We start from the raw sequence: 15,434 nt of genomic DNA, 5'->3' as shown, positions 1-15,434 counted from the left end.
CCGAGAAGTGGAGGCACTATAATTTTAAACGGCTAAGGAAAGGGAGTCCAGCATGCAATGAAAGAGATGCTTGCCAGAATCTCTTGTTATTCTGCAGAGCATGCTGAGCTAGGCGCTCTCTCTGCTGGTCTTGTCCTCACAACAACTGGTGTTCTATTCATCGGCACACACTGCTTTTGAACCCGGAGTTGCCAGTTAACTATCATGGCCAACGATCGGGACAGATCTAGCAGGCTCTTTTGGCTGTTTTAGAAGAGATTTGAGGGTTTAATGTTATGTGTATTGTTGTTTCATGCTGGTTCACTGTACTCATTATATTGCACTCCCAGCGCCAATCTGGCAGAAAATGCAGCTTATAAATGCCTATAAACAAATACACAAACAGGAATTTCACTATGAAACTTATGGTCTCAACTCCCCGCTGCCCAAGCAGTTCACCTCTGGCTACACAACCAGAAGTAATTATGACTGCAGGAAACATGAAGTCAACCAACCTTACTTTTAAAGCAACTCATTAAAGTTAATGATTGTGTTGAATTTAGATGCGATTGATTACACACGTTTAAATTTGTTGGGGGGAATTCAGGTGTGCTGGAAGGCATGCTAGTGATCAGAGCAGGTTGGAACGAAGACGGGAGTGCCGGGGCAGGGGTGGGCCGGCAGGTGACACTGTATCTCATTTCAGTGAAATGGTACGTGGGCTTATCGAAATAGCTGGAGGCAGAGAGAAGCCCACTGAACAAACTGAACCATAAACAAACACAGTAATGCGTTGTCTAATGTGCGGTAGGGAACAGTGCCAACTAGAACTGATCTCACCCTCTGACAGCTCGAGGCATGTGCAACTGCTTAGACCTCATGGAACGAGACAGAATCGGTGAAATGAAATGTTGCCACTCATAGCAGTACATGAAGAAGCCTATAAACACACCCTGGCATAGATCGGGATGGGCAAACGCGCAGTGTTGGAGATCGCCAGCACTATTCGAACCAGTGGAAGCCGGTGGCTCCGATGTCAATGGGGTAGAGAATCAACTCTGGGTTTCAGTCAAAACTTGTCAGAACTCATTTACAGTTCTGACTGAAACGTGGAGCACATCCACCACCCCACTGACCCTGGAGCCACCAGCCTCCACCAATCTGACCTCTGGCTTGCTGCTCATCTCCTGCTTGATCCCTGTTCGCATTTGTGATCGCTGCTTACTCTGCACTAATTGGAAAATTGCACAGATTGAACGTGAAATTTGTGCAACCTCCCCCTGTTTGATTTGCGTGATTTCCTAAAGCAGGCCTGATTCAGTCTATGGGGAAATTTGCGCAAATTACAAAGTTTATGTAAATGTAGGACATTTGTGTGAAACTGGGAAATTTGTGGTAATTGAACACGAGCACAAATCGAACACAATTGAATTTACAAACGTTGTTGACAGACACATGAACAGGGCATGCTTGCATCTTTTGCAAGCAAAAACAAAATTCTCATACATCCCTACTGATACACCCACTCTAGATGAGATTCACATGCTAGACACAGCTGAAAATGGAGAAAGGAACGTTTTTTCCCGCTAGGTCTCCTACAGGATCAGAATTCAGGTTTGGGTCTTGCTGATTCAGTTCAAGCCCTGAACATTTGTAGTGCAAGATGACTGCTGGAAATCCAAAGGATTTGGGGCCCAGGCCCATAGGACACAAATCTGCATAAAATTTCCATATGCTAATCTATAGCCATCTATGCTAATTTAGCAATAATTACTAGGATTGATTTAAATTTCACAGAAGGCAAAGCCAGCCAAACAATTTCTCATCCAAACCACCTCAAATAAATTATTTAATTCTTTTGCACCCTGCCCCAGATCATCCCATATCAGTAGAACTGCAATTAATTTGCTCTCTCTTGCTCTCCCTTTCTCTAATTCACTCCCCTGCCAGTTCTCTTTCCCTCCTGGAGGAAAATTGCCCACACCCCATGTAGTTAAGCTCAGAAGAAAGCTTCCATTAGCACCAACAGAAGTACTTTTCTAAGTTTCATCGCCACGTGGGAGGTGGGGTTTGGGGGTCCACAGCATGTCGGGAGAGGAACTCCCATTGGCATGAATAGATACTCAGAGCCCTGAGGAATAGACCTAGGGCCCTGGGAAATTGCTCATCCCTGTGGACAACTGTAGGAGCGCTCACTTATGCTTTTGCACAAATCCCATTTAACTTTTGTATTGCAGAGTCTCTGGTGATAAGTACTTAAGAACTGCTTTGCTGGATCGGACCTGGGTCTAACATACTGTTTCCAGCAGTGGGCAGTCATATGTCTCTGAAAGAGCATAGCTACCTCCTGTTGTTCCCAGCATCTGGCTTCTCAGAAGTATGCCATGTGTAAACACAGAGGTGACATTTAGCAATCATAGTTGATAACCATTAGCTGTGCGGAGCCAGGCCAAAACAGAGGGGAAGGCAGTTTGCGAAATCTTCCACTGTCTGTGAACACACACACACACACACACACACACACACGTTTCAGTGAACTTGACTGCTTGCATGAACAGAGGTGAAAATATTTATCTTTAAAGTGGCAAAGCACTTCACTTAGTGAGTGGGAGTGCAGTTCAGGGCAGTTGCAAATTTGAAGTAACCGTCCGAGAACTGGACTGTGACTCGGATATCTGGGTTCTAGTTCCCAGCCTACTGTTAGTGTACTTATTTTCCCACCCATTGGTGACAATATCAGGGGAAAGGGAGCCTGTGAGGTGTAGCGGCGAGAGTGTTGGACTGGGTCTCAGGAGATCCAGGTTCTAGTCTCCACTTGGCCATGAAGCTCACTGGGTGACTTTAGGTCAGTCACTGACTCTCAGCATAACCTACCTCATAGGTTGTTGTGAGGATAAAGTAGAGAGGAGCTTCCCTGGGTTCCTTGCATGAGGAAAAAAGGCTGGATATAAATGTAATCATAAAATAAATAGGTAAACAGAGATGACAATGCACAACAACATGATTCACAGTCCAGTCCTTCCCCTGCCTTGGCAAAGTGCTTAGCGAGAGAGGAGGAGGGGGTCACAGTGTAGATTTTGGGGTTTGAAAATCCATTTTTGGCCAGGGATAGTTTGTATTTCAGCAAGCGGCTTTGCCAAACGGGGACTTTGGTGCTGAAAACTGAATGCCATAATAATAACAAAACAACAAAAGCAATGTGCAACACTTGTTGATACACATTTACGGAAGGTAGGTCAATTAATGAAAGTGTTGCACTACATTTTGTGGCATTCAATTTTCAGCAAATTACACAATGAGTTGATATTGTCTAACTTTAAAAAAAAAAAAAAATTAAGCCAGTGAGCATCACCCAATCTTTGAATATCAGGGTACAAGCCTTGGATCATGCACAATTTGAAAGTGGTACCTGAAGGGTATCCTTGGTGACTGTGAAGGTCTGAGGCCTACAGAGGCAAAGGGGAAAAGGTCAAGCTTAGAGGCCTGGGTGTTGTTTTTGTTGTTGGGAGGGGGTATTCCTGAGAGGGGTAGTTTCAATTTCATTTCCCCAGTTAAGTTTCATTTCTTCAGGTTTGAAACAGTATTTTTGGTTTTGAGGGAGGAGTGTATAAAAAGAGAGAGAGAGAGTCAGAAAGACCAGAGCAGTAAGAGCAGAGTTGGGGAGGCCAGAGCCTGAAGCGGGAGCAGGAAGAAGCAGCCTGGAGAAGTCGAAGTACAGCTAGGGTAAAGGAACTTGCATTTTGCAACTTTTATTTTCTCTTAATGCCTTTTGTATCACTCAGCTCTATTGAGCAAATACCTTTAGTTGTGATTGCTTTAATTTACCAGCGGTGGTTAAACCCTGTGTCTAGAGTGTCAGTCACCCCATGCCTACAGCCTAAACCCCACATTACTGGAAAGGGGAAGGTAAAAGAAGGAAGGTGGGACTCCTAAGTGGGCAAGTTGCACAGGGGGTCCAGGTCATAAGGGAAATCCTGACAGTGGCCTTGCAAGAAATCCTGGGGGTACACACTTTGGATCACACAGTGCAGCAGTTTTGCATAGCAAGGGGTACATCTAAATGCAGGGCTCCTAGTGCTAAAAATCAGAAGGCATTGTGCTGCAATCCTCTCTCTCCCCCCCCCCTAACAGATTTGTGTAGTAAGGAAAAAGATGGAAGATTTTTCCATCCAAAAAGATGGAAAAGTGGGAAAATATGGAAGTGGAAGATGTTGTCATTTGGACACCCCTGCCCCCAAATAAAAATCCTGTGAATGAGGCAGGACTATGATGCTATAAAAGCATCATCTGGAAGTACCCAAAATGTTTTGGGCCAGTCCTGTGTGCTTCCCCACCAAATAAATCAAAATGTAGAACCAGGCCCTTCTGGGCCTGCCACATTCAGAGGCGTATTTGGTGGTGATGTGAAAGAGGGCCTTCTCAGTGGCTGCTCCCAGGCTATGGAACTCCCTGCCACAGCTCCCTTTCTGCTGTCCTTCTGCTGGCAGGCAAAGACATTTCTGTTCAAGCAGGGCTTGGGCTTGTAAAATGGTCTGCATGATGGTGTGCTGTTGTTATTCTGTAATCTTTGTGTTTTTATCTGTGTTTTTAATGTATTTGTTTTATTGATGTTTTTAACGAAGGGCATAAGCCTGCAGAGATAATTATCAGCCTCTGAACTTGGAGGCTGATGATTATCCAATGCAGGGTAGCCAGAGTACAGAGGCGAACCCTGCCTCCGTGCTCCGGTCATCCTGCATTTTTGGCTAAACAGGTGATTTTGCCTGTCTAGCTAGGGAGCTTCAGCGTGTGTGTGGGGGGGAGGCCACATGGCACTTAGAAAGTTGTGTAACTTAGCCTCTGAGGTCTCCTCCCCTCCCTGCCCCCAGGACTGATTCCTTTTTGCTGTCTCCATGCTCTGTTTCCGAGCACAGAGACATAGCCAGTGTGGAGAGAACCACACCGGCTATGAGGGGTCGGGGAGCGTGGTTTCAGTTTCAGTTCCCAGAAACAGAAAAATCCTATGGCCTTCTTGACAGTGTCTAATGGCCACAGGATTGCTGCCTAAGGTGTTTTTTTTAAAAAAGCTTTTATAATTGTTAGCGGCCTTGAGAGCTATTTTCTTGGTCGAAAGGCAGTGCATAAATCAAATAAATAACTAAGAAATCAAACCAACAGTTTTCTCTTTCTGCCAACATGTTAGCAGACCAAATTGTGCCCACATGCCTGGCAAGCCTGATATTTGAGATTTCCAAGTCACAGAGTGCTAAAGGAGCCAGACATATACTGCTCAAAAGGCCATCCATCACAACGAGAAACCAGCTCTGGATCAGAGGTTCCAACCTTGAATTGATAACTAACGTTAGATTAAGATAGAAGAGACAAAGGTTCAAATCCCCATCCAGCTATGAAGCTCACTGGGTGACTATGGGCCAGTTGCACTCTCTCAGCTCAACCTACCTCACGGGGTTGTTGTGTGGATAAAATTGCGGGGGGGGGGGAACCATGCACACCACCTTGAACTCCTTGGGGGAAAGCTGAGTTATCAGTTAATAAACCTGACATAGTAACCTCCTGAGCTGTGTTTCCACAACAACAGAAGGAGAAGTGAATGGAGGAGTACTGGATTTTTTAAAAAGGAATCAACTTTGCTGTGCTTTGGTCCATGCAGGGCTCCATGAGCAGGTTCTCCACACCAGTAAAAATTGCTTCACAGAACAGACATGCTGGTGGGGGTGGGGGTTGGAGTGAATGTCATCTGACTGGCAGGGGCTGCTCAACCGATAAGAGAGGCTCCCCCCCCACTTTCCCCTGAAAGTCCAGAAGCGCCTGCATTTCAGGAGCAAGCCTCACTGAGCACAGTGGGAGTTACTTCTGGGTAGACGTACATATTCTTGTGCTGGGAAAGGATGGGGGGGGGAGAACACAAAGACGAGAAACCAGCCCCTGTTTTAACCTGCAGGATCTCTATAATGAAGGGTCGAAGTATTTACTTCCTAAGGCAATAAACCAAACAAAGAAAATCGGAGCCTCGAGATCGTGCTTTGCCGCACTTAGGGAACTGGGCTTTAAACTGTGCCATGTCAGTTGAAGGGGATCTCTGTAAGTCCTGATGTGGGCATTCAGAGGGCAAGCCTCATTGACCACAAGGGGAGTTACTTCTGAGGAGACACTAGTGGGTTTGTGCAGGGACAGGAAACACACAGGAAACACCCGTTGACCGGGGTCACAGTGAAAGGCACACCCCTGGGCAGGGCTAGCATACCCGAGGTAAATGCGGAGGTTGAGGCACACAGCAACTATACCATGGAGAACCCGAGTTAAGGAAAAGAACTAGAATTTAAGCAGCCTCAAGAAATCTGGTTTTCCCCCGATAAGCTCCAGGGTGGCTGCTGGATGGTCACGACGTCATCTATCCCCAACGACCTCAACACGCAGCCAGCTCAGAGTAAATCGTTGGTGGAAACACCCCCTTGATCCGAGAGAGACCTAACCTGGTAATCTGCTTAAAACATATTGTTTAGGGTTCAGAGCCCTCTTCAGGCACAGAGGAGAATAGAGACATATGGGATCAGCCTCTCCTACAACCTCCGGATTTGCATGGTCTGGAGTTGTCATGCGTTGACTGCAACAGACTCTGAGCGAAAGAACTCACCAAGAAGCAAGGTAATGAAACAGGTGGAGGTCAAAGTGCAGGCAAGGAGTCAGATATGTGGGGTCATGCTAAGACAGGAGTGGTTGTTAGCAGGCAGAGGTCAAAACACAGGTAGGCAGTCAGATACATTACACAGTCAGAAGCAGAGTCAAGACAGAGTCCAAGGGTCAGGAAAATGGAGCATCAATCACAGGGCAAGGTCCAGGAGGCAAGGTAGATAGCACAGGAGCTGGAAGAACAGTGTTGTTTCCAACACTGGCTAGACAGACACTGAAGGCCTTTAACCCCAAAGCCTGCTGAGCCCCACCCAGAGTTCAGCTGCAGTACATTAGACCTCTCAGGTCAGAGCCCTACTCATGAAGAGCTGCTTTCTCCTGAGGAGTCCTTCCTTGCAGTCGGGCACTTCTTCTTACAGGAGCTCTGCTGATTTGCCTATTAAGGAGACAACGCTGTCTGGGACTGAGGAGGGGGTGGTGGTCACTCAGCCTCTGTTTCTGAAGCAGAGCTCCCCACTTCTGTGGGGATGAATCCCTGGTCCTCTCCCCTGAGGGCCCAGGCTCCCTCAAGTCTCCTGACAGAGATAGTTCCATGGCATCATCCATCTAGCTCCTCCTCCTCCTCAGTCTTCTAGCAGGGGCATGACAGGAGGTGTCAATATTAGGATGCCTGGCCTTTTGCCCTCACTTGGTCACTAGAGCAGGACCTTCTGTTTGCTGCATGTCAGACTCCAGCCCGGCATTCCAGCCAATGATGTCACGGGGGCTGTGGGTTGGCAAATGTACACTCCAAGTCTGGGTTGAGGGACAGCTGCCCATGGCTGGTCCTAAAATAGTATGGGAATCTACCACTGCTTAATGGTTTTGTTTAAGGCTGGGGCTTAAAGTGAAAGTGGGGAAAGTGGAGATTGCTTTAGCAAACATGTGCTGTGGACTATTTGGTCGGATAGATCCAGCCTCTGTGAAGATGTAGGCCAGATAACCCTGGAGGCCCTTCCAGTTCTCTAATTCTATGAATGCAGACATTCTTCACTGTTTTTTTGTTTTTTTGCTGATCTGTACGAAAACAGACAAATATCTTTTGCAAGATGGGGGGAAATAAAAGACACATCTGTAGCTACAGAGGGAGCTTTATTAGTCTGAGCTGGAAGCCAAAGCTAAGACAAACCAGACAATCAGCTATAGTTTTAAAGCTTTTTGCAGGATCCAAAACGTTCCGGCCCTCGCCAGCACAAGATGTGAAGCCCCACCCTGCCCTTAAGCAAGCGAGATGCTAACGACTTCGCTGTATGGCTCGAAGGAAGCCGTCCTATTTGGAAGCATCTCGGGGGCTGGGATGGCCTTCAGTTGCCAAGTGGAGGTCTGAATCAGACCTAGCTACACAAACACTCATTTATCCAAGAAACATACTTACAGTAACGCATTTGGAGAAATGCCTCGGGTATTTGGAAAAAAAGAAACGAAAAGGCAAGCTCCTTAAAAAAAAAAAAAGAGAGAGAGAGAGAGAGAGAGAGATTGAGAGAGATCCTTATTATCTCAATCTGAGAACAAGGCTGAAGAATCTTAGGGGCTCATATGAAATTCTGCAGCCATATATTGTGTGTGTGTGTGTGTGTGATAGAGAGAGAGAGAGAGGTTTCAAATGGAGGCCATGATGTCTTCATTCAGGTGGTTTGTGCTTTGTTAGTCAACTGCATTCTGATATTGTCTAGAACAGTGGTTTCCAAACAGCATTCTTGGGAACGCTGGGGTTTCTTGGAAGCTTATGAAGGATTTCTCAGGGAAAAGATCACTAATGATAGGCAGGCTTCTCTGAAAGACAACCTGCCCAGCTGCATGATCTTTCCCTGCAATGTGTAGCTGCAGGGAGGTGCTGGGCATGTTTTCAGGTAGGGCCCAGGTTTTGGAGGGCCCTGGGGCAAGACACCCTCGATGCTCCCCTGTCTTAGTGAGTCTACCTTCCCATCACCATTGTCTCCAGCTGATCTTGCTTTTCCTCCTCTTCCTCATCATTGCTCCCACTTGCTTGCTTGGCAGGCAGACAGCCAGGGAGCAAGCAGGGCCAGAGCGAGGTGAACAAGCAGGTTGCAATGGTGAAGAGGAGCAACTGAAAGGGGCTCTTGGCAGTAGGCCCCTGCTGGGGTGTGGGCCCTCGGCAGGTGCCCAACCATCCCTACTCTCCATGCTAGCCCTGGTAGACTTTGTGTTTATCGCATCTTATTTGTCTGTTTTTTAACTAAAACCTCAAGATTCACCAATAGGAGTCAGGTGCAAATCACACACACACACAGAACTAAAGAATTCTGAGCCCAGGGATCTGTTTTGAGTACCAGAACTGAATGGGGCTCCCAGTCCTTCCATACAAAAATCCACTCCTAGTTACCCCAAACTTCCTTAGCAGTATAATTTAGGGCTGGGAGTCACTGGGCAGGTTCAGGTGCTCATGGGGGCAAGGAGGGTGGTTAGGATAACTACGGGGTTAGCAAAACCATGCATGCACCCCTCACATAGCTGGGAACAATGTGGCACTGCCAGGTTCCTGTAACCACCCTCTCCATCGTTACCGTAACCATCTTCCTGCCGCTGCTGCCAGTGATCTCAGCACCCCTTGTGCCACAAAAACGCACGTGCCACCTGTACTATCTGTCACGATGCACCAGTGACCATAGAAAAAGTCCACGTTGTCTAGAGCATCACTGGAAGTGTGGGATGCTCTACGCGGCCATCTCTATGGTCGTGGCCTAGAAAGTACCCAAAGCCTGTTTTAACCACCGGGAAGCCTGCCATATGTAACGGTAAGCCACCCCGGGGCCGCTTAACCCTGCTGAAGGGAGTGGTAGCCAGGGTGGTTTTGGAACTGTACTTAGTGGGTTTTTCTCCCCCCATACAACACACTAAGCCACCGTGGTTGGTGCAAATTCCCTAACCATCATGGATTTGCGTTACATGTGAACAGGGACATTTTGTTGCTACTATTGTTAAACCAATGGGAAACAGTAGTCTTCGCTGATGTACTGCAAATCACCCAGTAGATCCAGATCTACCTTCTGCCTACTTCTGTTCCAACGACCATCTCTGTGCCTTCTGAGACAGAGGTGGGGCTCAACAGGCCTGGTGAGCATCCTGCATGAACCGAGTGTGCATCCCAGAATATGCTCCTGAATAATGGGCAACACACTGGGTTTCTGTGGCAGATATTCAGGAGGTTCCTCAGTAGTCAGATCAATGTGGAAAGTTTCCCTGAAGGTGGAAAGTTTGAAAATCGGTGCTTAGACAAGGTTGACTGTTTTCCCTTTTTATTATAAGTACGATTGGTTTTTTTTTTAATTTAAGCTGCTTTTTTAGCCAAGCCCTCAAAGTGGCCAACTATAAAATCCACGTTATAATAAAATTTCATATTATAAAAGCATATAATGCAGTTTGGGGGCTGATCTTAGCTATCATATCTGTATCCCACCCTACTTCCAAGGAGCTCAAGGTGGTATACATGGATTTATCCCATTTTTAATCTTGTAACAAGCTGGACAAGTCTATTAGCCTAAGATTACCCAGTGAGGTACATGGCCAATCAGCACATTTGAACCCCAGTCTCCTTAGTCCAAGACCAATACTCTACCACTACACCACACTGGTTTGGGGTGGGGGAGGGCTCTACTTGTGTTTGGGACCAACGCGCCCATCACCCCTGTAACTGAGGAGGGAAGGAAGCTGTTAATGCAGAACAACAAAACTGACCCGCCCCATGGCGCACACACTGGTGAAAGGCAATGACAAGATATCGAATTACCATCAAATGAAGCGGTATTTTAGTTGGTCCTTTGGCTGAGATTTTCTCCCACAGACCTCTTCGGACATACCGGACAGTTGTCCCTGCGATCTGAAACTCGCCAGGAAGTTCAATTTTCCAGTCGCTATTGATGGATTTCTTACTGGAATCTTTCAAAGCTGGGAAGAATCAAACAGCATGGAATGAAATGGGTAGCAAATCAATCATCAGAGAGAGAATGCCCTGGTCCAGTTTAATCAAAGTTGGCAGACGTCCCTCTTCTGTAATGCACATCCCATTCTGAAGGCTACCTATGCTCTTACAGCACCGTAGCCCACTATCGCCCATAGTAAGCTACTGAGATGTTATCCCTCCCATCCATTTCGATACACTAGACCTTTCTATTTGATGTGCTAGTTGACTACACACAGGGAAGGGCATTGTTTTTTCAACATGGGGGAGCATTCAAAAATAGTCCCTCCCTTTCAGCTGCATGTTGAAACGTAGAATTCTACCACCTTAGTCTCTTTTTGTGTAACTTATACTTCAGGGGTGGGGAATGCCTGGCCCTCCAGGTGTTTTGGCCTACAACTCCTATTGTCCCCCACCACTGGCTATGCTGACTATGGGTAATAGGAGTTCTAGTCCAAGACCAAAACCTCTGGGGGGGTCACAAGTTGCCCAACCGTGTTATAGTTAGATCCTTGGTGTTCGTTGTAATGTGTGAATCAGCAATAAAGATCAGAATAACTGGGTTTTTCCCCAGGTCAGATGTTCTTGCATTGAAATCAATGCCAAGATTGTCTAAAGCAATCATACAGGAACTGCTGCTGGTAAGAAAAGCCTATTTGAGCAATTAAATGATAGCTTTAAAAGCAAGAAAGCACCAGACTATTTAAAACTATGTATTATTTAGAAGGAAAGTTATCGGAATTTCACCTATTTCCTTTCACAGAAGAGTATTCTGTGCTGCAAAGACTCCTTAAAAGCTACTGAAAGATGGCTTCATTTATGGGATGCTTTTCTGATTTTCGCTGTTCTTTGGAATATACATAGTTTCACTCTGCGTCAGGGCTGTTGAATGTCAGGTCAGCAGGCCAGATTTGGCCTGCCTGGGCTCCAGTCCAGCCCTCCGGCTTCCCCAGAAGGCTACTCCTGCTTCCTGACCCCACTGCCCAAGAAAGGTCACCTCCCTAACACAACCACTATCTTTCTCCACACCTAACTCTTTTTCATACCAAACTCTTCTTCAGACCTCCTTTCCTCTTGGGTGGGAACCAACCACTGTTCAGCCTGTTCTCACCAAGCTTTGCACCAACTCTGGTCTTTCTCTCCACTCAGACTTCTTCCAGTTCACTTCCGGGCTTATTGGATACAATGAATATTTGCAAGGCATTTCCTGTTCAAGGTGGTTTGCAAAAGGCAATCAAGCCGGGCAGCGTGGGATGAACGTAGGTGGAAAGGAACTGCTCCCAGCAAATGGAAACTCAATTCAACATGAAGCTGGGTTCATTTCCAAAGCGCTCTACCCAGTTCATAGTGGAAACGAGGCCTGCTTGGCCTAAACGTAGACTGTGTAATTAGCTCCATCCCTCCGAGGTTAAACACAGCTATGTTTGCACAGACCTCAGGCCTTATTAAAGTTACAGTGGCAGGAAATTGTAGTACTTTGATTTCCCAATTATCCTGCTTACCCTGTTGGATCCAAGCCCGTGTTTTGCTGCAAGGCTTTGATAACAAAAGCATTAGATCTTTACACTTCAGGAAGTAGTAAGCGCTAGAAGGCATAGTAAAGTCTCTTTAGAAGACAATGGTCCCTGCTTATCTGTGAACTGCTGTCCATGCAATATAGTGAAGCAAAACTCTTAAAGAGTATTTTGTTGACAAGCATCTCCCCTTTTCCTCCCATGCCCAACCCCCCTCCTACAGTAGTAGCCATGGGTAGCTAACTTCTAGTTGGGGAAAAGACGGAGAAGCAGAGAAAAACACTGTGCAGTTGCCAGGCAAAACAGAAGCCATGCTCCCCAGTGATTTCCACTTGACCCAGTGGGAGGTTTCTACAATGGTTCTACAATAGGGGGGGGGGGGTTGAAAGGGGCAAGATTCTCAGCACAGTTCCAAAGTCTGCTTTTGGGATACATCTGTGAGTAAGCTGGGGTGGGGGGAAGCGGAGAGTGTATTTTAAGAGAATTTGCTATGGTTACTTTTAAAACATTTCAGAACGCTATAGAAATTTTATCAACACACACACACACGTGTGAGGACACATATAAAGGGGTTTGGGGTTTCAGTAGGCACACTTAATATACAGCCCCATTTAAATTGTTTATAACAGTAGCATGCAAAACCACTGTGATATTTTTCACACTAAGGGTAAACAGATGAAACACTTTTGATGCGGTGAGGCTGCTCTGGAAGACATTCGCTGTGTCCACTTCAAACAAACCTGTGCCTCTCCAAAGGCAAGCTCTTTGGGGTTTGGTGTGAGGGAATCAGTTCTGCAAGTCTGAAGCAAAAACTAGCTGTGCGTAATGGTAACTGGCTAGCCTGCTGTGATGTCACCCCCCCATCTCCCTCCCGTCCCTGGAGGGGTTTTGGCCTTAAAAAAAAGAGATTAAAAAAAGAGATAACGAGACAAGAAATGAACAGACGCATGAATGAATGTTCATGCAGAATTTTCTTTTTTTAAAGGCAAAGAGCAGGGAGGGGGTGGGGTGGGTAGGAGACAAGGCTGCCAGCTAAACCAGTATTTGATTCACTGGTATGCCCATTTATCTTTTCAGCTGCTGAACCAGGAGGAAGCTGGGCTTGCCCTGCGGATGTGATGCGAATGCTCTTTTTATATTATGTCTGTCTTCGCTGACAACACTTTGCTGACAGTAAGCGTCCAAATTAACCCAACCAAGACAAATAAAAAAGCTGGCTTCCAAAAGCAATACTCCAGAACACTGGCACTTATTGTTCTCCAAAGCTTTGCTATTTCAAAGTCTTCCGAGTAGGCGTAATTTTAGTCCAAAAAAAAAAGGAGAAAGAACCTGGCTGCCGTGTAAGCAGAAATGAAGGCAGGAGCAGGCAAGAGATCGAAGAATGGCACACTGTAATCCTGGATGCTACTCAGCCTTTTAGAGGAGGAAATCCTTTAAAAGTGGTATTAGGCAGAGGATGCAGCTTTTTAAGAATCTCTGCTTTCATTTTTTTTTAAAAGCAAGTTTCTAGCCCTTATGGGTGTGAAAATCAACCTGAAAGGCAATGCATAGTGAAATCACAAAAGTCGTGAGTGGTGGCTGACTATTTCCAGTAGCTGGAGGTTCCTTGCCTCTCCCGTTGAGAAACAGAAGCTAAATCAATTAGTCAAAACGAACGTATATATGTATATTTACTTGACTTGCAAAATTTATACAGGTTCCAGAACTCAGGTTTTCCTTGGTGCTGATTTTTTTCTAAGCACAAAGTACATCTCTCTCTCTGCTTAAGGTTCACTCACAGTTGCAAAATGCAGTTGAACCAAGCTGCAGGAGCGTTGTACTACAGCAGATCAAACATAAGATGTGCGTTCTGATCTGCAGACTGCTGCCCCTGTATTCGTTCATTTCTTACACATATCTTGATCCCCCTTGAGAAAGCTCAGAGTGGCTTACGAGGGGCTACCATCTAGGTATGGATTAGGCCCAGACTCCCTTAGCTTCACTATTGCTAGGGAGCTACATGCTTCCAGTCCAACTCCTTTGTCCTCCTCTCCCGCTGAAACTGAGCCTAAGTAAGTGCAAATAGGGATGTTGGAGAAATCCATCTGGGGGGTGGAGCTTGCTGAGCTTTCAGAAGCTCAGCTGTCCGGACTTCACCTCATTTCCCCATGAGCTGGCCTGACTCAAACTGCATCGAGGTGGACCAGTTGGCAGATTTTCTGGCTTTTAAAAATGTGCGCAAATACAAATTTGTGCAAATTTTGACGGTAAGTTGCACAAATTTTGACTGCAATTTGTGTAATTGCGCAAATTATAGCTGCAATTCGTGCAAATTACGCAAGTTATGGCCACAATTTATGCAACTTGCAACTATAATTTGCGCACATTTCTATTTACACATTTTCTTTTAAAATGGAAAAAGCTCCTGGATTGCAGGAAAAACCCGTGGCTCAGCTTGCAAATGCAAGCTGAGTTGGGGGTGGTGTGGAAATCTGGCGAGCCCTAAAAAGGCCAGATTTCCCGGCAGTAGACATCTCTAGGTGCAAATGGAATGAAAGTATATTTTTTCTGTGTTTACCTTTCCCTCCCTCTGTTGTCTCTGTTGTGTCAAATGTGTGAACTCCTTGGGGCAGGGACCTGAGATCTTGTTCTTACTCTGCAAAGTAAATCCAGTGGCATAGTAGGGATGTGTAAATCAGCAAACCCCCAGCTCTCTGAAGTTCTCCGAATTGCATCTTAAAGCTTGTTCCTACTCAAGTCTGTATGAGATTGCGAACTGCGTTTTTTTCTTTTTGTATGAAAATCCATGCATATTTTGTGTGTATTTTCCAAATGTAGCATCAATTGTGCGCATCTTTGAAATGTACACATTCTTCTCCCATTGCTTAAAGCATGTTTGTGTGCATTTTTCAAACGTACACATTTTTTTCACATGCATCTTTCAAATATACGCATTTCTTTAAATTTCATTTATGTACTTCAAACATTTCTATCCTGCCCTATATCATTAAGATCTCAGGGCGGCATACAGATAAAATCAATGTAAACAGTATAAAACAATAAATAATGTAAACACCTAAAAACCTATTAAACTATTAAACAAGCTAAAACCAGTTAAAATCTAAAACAGTTAAACAATGTGCTAGGGAATGCATTTAGCCCTCAAAGTCTTTGGTAAAAAGCCACGTGCTTACTTGGCGCCAAAATGAGACCAATGTCTGTGCCAATCGGGCCTCCAAGTGGAGGGCATTCCACAACCATGGTGCCACAGCAGAGAAGGCCCTCTCTCACGTCCCACCATAGTGTGTGTCTCACACTGGTGGGACACAGAGGAGGGCCCCTCCAACAGAGCTCAGTTCTCAGGCAAGCATATA

General features: G+C 45.8%; 1 protein-coding gene across 1 annotated transcript in view; it reads right to left on the bottom strand.

Moving 5' to 3' along the window:
- Positions 1 to 15,434, bottom strand: part of ADAMTS17 (ADAM metallopeptidase with thrombospondin type 1 motif 17) — a 269,363-nt gene that overhangs the window by 41,639 nt on the left and 212,290 nt on the right. Inside the window, exon 18 of the mRNA XM_084816449.1 lies at positions 10,397 to 10,554. Coding sequence (XP_084672575.1) covers positions 10,397 to 10,554 — 158 coding nt within the window. The remainder of the gene's footprint in view (positions 1 to 10,396; positions 10,555 to 15,434) is intronic.

This window comes from Heloderma suspectum, chromosome 11, assembly GCF_057233095.1.
Source record: "Heloderma suspectum isolate Gila_16-S chromosome 11, 16-S_ref, whole genome shotgun sequence".
Classification (NCBI taxonomy): Eukaryota; Metazoa; Chordata; class Lepidosauria; order Squamata; family Helodermatidae; genus Heloderma; species Heloderma suspectum.
The sequence above is the reverse complement of the archived record's forward strand: the minus strand, read 5'-3'. Positions and strand labels throughout refer to the sequence as shown.